The sequence below is a fragment of the Abramis brama genome (assembly GCF_963993115.1).
Source record: "Abramis brama genome assembly, chromosome: 16".
Lineage (NCBI taxonomy): Eukaryota > Metazoa > Chordata > Actinopteri > Cypriniformes > Leuciscidae > Abramis > Abramis brama.
The window spans coordinates 32,682,917-32,690,497 of record NC_139978.1 but is presented as its reverse complement, the minus strand read 5'-3'; the positions used below and the strand labels follow the sequence as shown (position 1 = coordinate 32,690,497).

General features: G+C 34.7%; 1 protein-coding gene across 1 annotated transcript; it reads left to right on the top strand.

The window, feature by feature from the left end:
• The first annotated feature begins 273 nt into the window (after positions 1-273).
• On the top strand, positions 274-7,143 carry LOC311065843 (macrophage mannose receptor 1-like). The gene is made up of 4 exons (XM_084086642.1): positions 274-556; positions 2,730-3,134; positions 3,246-3,407; positions 4,414-7,143. The coding sequence occupies exons 1-4, from the start codon at positions 511-513 to the stop codon at positions 4,785-4,787; spliced, it is 987 nt and encodes a 328-aa protein (XP_083942768.1). The 5' UTR covers positions 274-510; the 3' UTR covers positions 4,788-7,143.
• The last annotated feature ends 438 nt before the right edge of the window (positions 7,144-7,581 follow it).

The following is a 7,581-nucleotide window of genomic DNA, read 5'->3' as shown; positions in this document are numbered from 1 at the left end:
TATTTTCTACGCAGATTCACTCCCTTACAAAATCACCCCAATCATTCTACAATGATTAATTCTTTACAAATGGAGCTATTCAAGTCATCTGGTGAAGTTGTTTTTGATATTGCAATATATATTGCAGAAAACGAAATATCGCAATGTCATTTATTTCCAATATCGTGCAGACCTAGTTGCAAGAGCAGCACAAAGAATTTCAATATATTTCCCAATTCCTTCCTGTTACGTAGAAGCACAGCATATAAAATGTTTAGGTTCAGAAGACTCTATGCCTTTTTCTCTCCTTGCGTTCTTCTTAATCCTTGGGCCCTTCTTTCTCTATACTCTTCACAAACCTCACCTGTTAGATACAGTACTATGGATATTATTACTTAGATTTATTTTTTGCTATTTTAATTTTCATATTTACTTGATTCATTAATTTGTCATTGTAATTTTACATTTACATTTTTTTAATTTGATCTCTGATATCATTTGGTCATCTGCCTGGACCATACTACATCAAGAATGAACCTGCTTTATGTCCTTTTATTGCTCTTTTGGTCAGCTTTCAGTAAGTAGATCACATTTCTTTGCCTCAGATTTTGTATCTACTATAAGGATATGAGTCCATAGAACTGTTGCTAAGTTTGAGATTTTTTACTTAAAATACCACAATGGCAGATGCATCCTTTAATGACTTTCATCTATACATTTTTCTGTCAGTATTCATTTGAAAAATATTTTAAAGTGCAAAAATAGAAGTCAATATATATATATATATATATATATATATATATATATATATATATATATATATATATTTTGTTTTACAATGCCATCTAATACATGTGACCCTGATTACCTTTCAATGACAGCTGCATCGTCTAATGACTTTAATCTACATATTCAGTGTTCTTTTTTTAGCGCTATTTAAAATGAAGACGAACTTTGAAATATCAGTTGCTCTATAACAGTGTTGAAACTTAAAAAAAAAAGAAGTATATTAAAAACTGAAAATAAATTAAATTAAAGCTGAAATAAAATAAAATATAAATATTAGATGAAAAAATTGTAAAAGGAGAATTAGAAATGTCTTCGCAACTAACTGAAATAAATTGATGTTGAAGTACTAAAATTACTAACTGGAAAAAAAACTAATACTGAATAAAACATGCAATTTCTAAAAAGTTATACTATGATTAAAATGAAAACAAATAATTTCAAAATATTAATAGCATAATACTACAACGCTCTATAATACAGCAATGTCAGTTATTTTTAAGGTAAAAATGGATTAAATTTGGACTGTCAGTGATATAAGCTGAACTAATGCTCATGGAGCACCTTATTTTATAATCATAAAACTATCTGAGCTGTATTTTGTGTCTCTTTGTATATTCAGGGGCAGCACTAATTCCCTACTGGTATAGTAACGCTTGTAATTGAGCACATTTAGGGATGAAAATTGGAGGTGGGGTCTGGAGAGTGAATTTGAAGGAGTGATGATGGCTTAATTTACAGACAATATGAAAAGTTATCTATCAGTAGGCTACATACATGAAACTTTGTCAACTCAAAATATCTGTAAATATAAACACTGTCTAATAATGATGTCTATCCAGAGATATTAAGCTACAGTTGATGAGGACATACTGTATATTGAGTGAAAACATGATCATACCTCCCATAGATGCACACAGATCCACAAATGCACAGGGGAATCCAGAAATAGCTTATGTGCAATTGATTCACACATGCACCGGAAGAATGTACACACTGTTTTCTATGCTTACAATCCAAAAATACACAAAGGCCATGATGTATGTGTAATTTAATGAACAAATAAATGCTAAAACATTTGTATTGAGATTGTATTGATATATAGCAATCAGCCTTAAAGTCTTAGTTCACCCAAAAATGAAAATTCTGTCAGTAATTACTCACCCTCATGTTGTTCCAACCCCGTAAGACTTTCATCTTCGGAACACAAATTTAGATATTTTTGATGAAATCTGAGAGCTGGCTCACTCCTTCATAGGCTTCAAGATAATCGATATCTATAATCGATATAAAAGTTAGTAAAGACATCGTTAAAATAGTCCAAGTGGCTACAGTGTCTCAACCTTAAGTTTATCAAGTGACGAGAATACTTTTTGTGCGCAAAAACAAACAAAAATAACAATATATTCAACTCATTTTCTTCTGTGTGGGCCTCTGAGTGAGTTCACGAAGTGTAACAGCGCAGCGCTTCTTGGTTGTACGTCAGAACGTAGACGTCACACACATCACACACATGACCAGCGTCGGCCAATAATGAGCCTACGTTCTGACGTACAACCCATAAGCGTACAACTTGGACTATTTTAACGATGTCTTTACTAACTTTTCTGGGATGGCAGATATCGATTACCTAGCAGCCTATAAAGAAGTGAGCCAGCGCTCAGATTTCACTAGAAATATCTTAATTTGTGTTCTGAAGATGAACGAGTTGGAACAACATGAGGGTGAGTAATTACTGACAGAATTTTAATTTTTGGGTGAACTAACCCTTTAAATCGCAAGAGGTTTAAGAAAGTATTTTGCACCACAGACATGTTCCAATTTTTTCCATTATGAAGCAGCGTCTACTCAGGAAACCACCTGTGTTACATTTTAATAAGTAGCCTAGACATTTTTCTCAACTTGAACTCGTAATGGCATGTGCTGCCTATTACAGTGTCTGATATAATGTTTCATATATCCAGACAGTACCAGCTCCTTCCTTATCTACAACGAGGACCACAACAAATGTGTGTATGCCGCGAGTGCTACTGTAGTGCTGACTGCACCATGCGACGCATCTTTCACAGCTCAGCATTTCCAATGGATTTCCTCTTCACGAATCATCAGCCTCGCTTTTAGTCTCTGCTTGGCGGCCGAGAAGATCGAAGACAGGTCCAAGGTTATCCTTCTGCCCTGCAATGAATCTAACCCCGGACAAACCTGGGAATGTAATGATGAGAACTTGCTTGTATTGAAGGGACATCCACTGCACTTGAACTATGAAGATCGTGATGAGCCAAATATGATGCTGTTTACTGGAACAGGTGTTTGGAGTCGCTGGCTGATTTATGGGACTGACAAAGATTTGTGTTCTCGTGGATATCAAGGTATGACCAAAACAGCCATTAAGACCTTTATAATAATGGTTGCAAAATGTTAAATTAATTTCCAATATGCCTATTATGAATGTCCCTGTTTCATTTCTTTATGTTCTGCAGAGATGGCTAGTGATCCAAATGGGAAACCATGCTATTTCCCTTTTAAGTTTAATGGAGATGTGTACGCTGAGTGCACTGTGGATGGCAGGAGTGATGGTCTGCTGTGGTGTTCCACAGAAAATCAGTTCAAATACGGAACGGGGGTCTTCTGCCACCCAATAAGTAAGACAACACACCTATTCACTACAGAAACATCTCTATTTATTACTTAAGCACCAGGCACTTTCTATAGCAGTGGTTCTCAACCAACCTCAACGTCAAGATTACATAAAATTATTTCAAGTAAGATAAAACAAGCGTTCATAATATTTATTATAATAAAGTTAGCTGAATCAAAGTGGTGGATATTTTTTTGCACCACAAAGGCTGTTTTGAATAATGCCTTAATTGTTTTGACAGTATTGAATTTAGTTTAGAGAAATGTGTTGCATTTGAGGAAAAACTTTTTCTACATAGCAGGGAATAAATAGGCATAATGAATTCAAATTAGTGATATAATTAAGGGCCAAGCACTAAAGGTGTGAAGCACCTATTGTTTTCATTAGTGTTATTTTCCCCCATCAGATCCTGTCAATGGTGTGGCAAACACTGCATGTGCGAGTTTAGTCATTAGCAAATGCATGCCGAACTGTGGCTGGAAAACAGTACGTTTGCTTTTTTACAGAGAACCGTTTTATATATATATATATATATATATATATATATATATAATATATAATATATACACACACACACAAAAGAGGCCAAAGAGAACTCAATTCGGTACTCGCACTATGTGAACACACACTCTGACACGTGCTTGAATGGACAAAACCAGAGAAAATTTAAATTATGTCAAAATGGTCGTTTTGGCGAGTGCTTACGAGAATACAGAATGTTGACTAGCTAAAATTAATAGCTAAAATTGGAAGAAAAAAAAAATCTGTTTAATATTCACATCAGTAGCCCCATCAGCACTTTAGGATACACGTATTATTTCTGAATCACCTGACTATCATTTCTGCAATTTCATTGGTTTAGATTGGGAAAACTGAATGTAGCAGTAGCAGTGATGATACTTGCCTTTAATCATAGTACTTAGTAAAAAGATACCATTAAACACATATTTAAATTCAATAGCCTTTATGCTGTTTTTAACGTTAATTCATGCTGGTGTGTTTTATTTCAGATGCCCCAGTGCCCAGCATCGCAGTGTATGGGCAGATGCAGGACAAAGAGCACGTGATAGTGATGTGTTCATTTGGCAGGAGGTTCACTAAGAGCTCTTTCCAGCTGTCAGTGGCGGGTGAACACAACTACACACTGAAGAACCCACTGTATTATTCAGATGAAAAGTGTGTGTTTGATGTGAAAGTGAGTCCACCTGTTTCCTGCACCTGTGTGCATGAGATTAATTCTGCGGTGAACCGTCAGAGTGAGACTTACACAGATCATCATGAGGAAGGAATATCTTTATTCTACATCTGCTATTCCTCCTCCATTGCTATTGGTCTCGTCATCATGACTGTGGCAGTGATCGTGACCACCATCAGGAGCAAATAAAGGTGGTGTCAACAAATAAAGGTGGTGTTAACCAGTCAGTCACAGTCAGATCAAAATCTATAAATGAAAATAATGAAAATGCATACATGCATAAATGCATGTGCTGAGAGCATATCTAAATGCTTTATGCAATAAATTTTATTTCCTTATTTCCTTAAAAGAAGCTCAAAGACTAACATGCAGGCTTTGGTTTTCTGAGCTGAAGATGCAAGTTTCTCTTCCTCAATCTTATTTCTGATGACAATAATGGCATTACATATGCCTACAGATCTCAATATAGTTCCCTGCATGCGTTTCTATGTTAAAATCTCACACAGTTGGTGTGAGATTCATGTTGACATGCAATGCTATTAAGGTGTTTGGGAAGAAGTACTTTAAACCAGCCTTTATTAATTATTATTGCAGAGATGGGGTTTGGGGCTGGGTCTGTGAGACTGTCCCACAGACCCAGCCCCAAACCCAATCTCTTAAAAATTAATAAAGGCTGGTTTAAAGTACTTCTTCCAGTCTCTATGTATTAATGCTCATGGGTAGCCTAAATTGGTTCCATTCAGACCTTAACATTAAGTATTTTACTGTTATGTGTCAACAAGATTCAACAAGACATTTTCACCTGGCTAGACCCAATGTTTAGATCTGTTGTGGTATTTATGCAAATTAGCACATACGTAATTAGATTATGCACCGTTTGTCCATGTTAACAAACAATTAAAAAAAACTTGTAATACAATTTTTGTTTGTCTTGATGTAAGTAATCAACTCAGTAATTTTCATGGTGATATCTAAAGGTTAAAATTTTTACCCTATTCACGTAAGAAAAAGAATGAATAGGCGTATGAATGGGCTATTTTTCGAAACTTTCCCCTAATTGGATTCTTCGGGACTTTTTTTTCCTTACTCAGGACATATTGAGGATACAAAATCAGTTGAGTTTGCTTCTGTTGCAATTTGTTCTAGGTTGACCCCCATTTTGGCTTAAAATGACTGGACTAAATCCTATATTATCTGTTTGGTAACCATGGAAATTTCAGTTTGGACCTCATTTAGGACAAAAGCTATAACAAAATTACATTTCTTAAGTGCATAATCTTATCTTAACTACAGACAGGAAAATTGTAATACAGAAGCATCCAAACTCCACAAAAAAAAAAATCCTAAAAACTGTCTTAACAGTAGGACAACTCCAATGGTGTCCTAACTTCAAAATTATTTGAAAGCCAACTATAAAAATCACATAATAATAGCCCTGTCTGAGAATGACATCACATTTTTTAATGATACAAGATGAAGAACAGCGATGTTTGATGGTGGAAAGACATTGTGAATTATCCAGCTAGATTTCTACTAGCTGTGACTTAATACTGCCATAGGAGACTCATTTGAATCCTCTACTACGCTTCACTATATAGTTCTAGATAATATCAGAATATTCTAAAGAAGAATATCAAGATGTCAATCTGGAAATACAGAAAAAAAAAGTCTTGCAGAAATAGTTTCTAGTGTGAAGACATCATACCAGAACAGTTACACCAAGGCCAAACCAAATGACACATGTTGAAGTGTTGCAAAGTTAATCAATGCAGTGCCACTGGAAACAATGATAATGGCCACTTCCTGAGCTCACAATTTGTGCAATAGGCCGTTTTACTTCTTCAAAATGTAATTATTTGAGTGAGTGGTTTCTTTCCTTTTACATTTTGATACAAGAATATTTGGTATATATGTAACTGATAACTTTTGCTACATTATAACATAGGCTTTGTTTCTGAAAAACTACTTTTTTGAAAATAAAGTGAAGTAAAACCCCAAACCCAGCTACTGCACAACATCCTTTGAAGCACAATAAAGTTCCTTCTTTTGCTGTTTAGCTGCTCAGCCTTACGTAAAACATGAGCATTTTGTAAATACATTATATAGAATAGCCTAAGTAAATAAATAATGTATACTTTAATTTGAATGAATTTCCAATGTTTCTTTTATCCAGAAAAATGTGCTATTTTGTATAAACCCTATTATGGTTTAACAGCAAATTCTGCCCGTGAGAATAAAATCATTTGATTCTTACTGATATTTAGATCTGTCACACATCTCAACAGCACTACACTTCCCAGCATTCCCAATGATTCTGCACTCAATCAGCCATCACCTGATCACCTGCACGTCATCATCATCACTGTGTATTAAGTTCCTCCTTGTGTTCACTTCTTTATCTGGTATTGATTGTGTTTAACGCACTGTCTCGCATTGTTGGCTCTTTTGTTAGTACTTGTTTAAAAACCTTGGATTTATCTTTGTCTTCTGTGGATATCAGTGTTACAAGATCATTGTGAGATACAAATTAGGGATGGGCAAATGAAGCCTCATGAAGCACTGAATGTTTTGGGTAATATATATTTTTTAATTGTACTATGTTCAGACTTTATTTAAAAAGCACATTGATTTAGATTTTTCTTTCAGACAAAGGTGTGAAGGCCTCAAACTAAAATATCTTAGAAGTTGAGAAATGCAGACTTGATGGTGTCATAATACACTTTAGATTAGGGTCCAATTTTCAATATAAACTAACTATTATAAGCCTGTCTATAGGTCCAATGGCGGTTTCCAATAGGATGGGTGAAGGTTACTGTCTTTCCTTTCACGCAGCACAACAAGATTAAATGAAATACATTTTCTCATATGTATTACCTCGTTATTTCATCTGACTCCATGAAAAAGGTTTTAATAATATCTGAGTATCATTAAATGTGGCTGAATATTTAATTATTCAATTCAACTCTTTCCTTTATATTTTACC

Bases quoted from the DNA above. Each gene is read 5' to 3' on its own strand.
- LOC311065843 (XM_084086642.1), top strand. From the start codon at position 511: ATGAACCTGCTTTATGTCCTTTTATTGCTCTTTTGGTCAGCTTTCA. The intron at 3,135-3,245 runs GTATGACCAAAA...TATGTTCTGCAG, and splicing joins GTGTTCTCGTGGATATCAAG to AGATGGCTAGTGATCCAAAT. The intron at 3,408-4,413 runs GTAAGACAACAC...GTTTTATTTCAG, and splicing joins GGTCTTCTGCCACCCAATAA to ATGCCCCAGTGCCCAGCATC.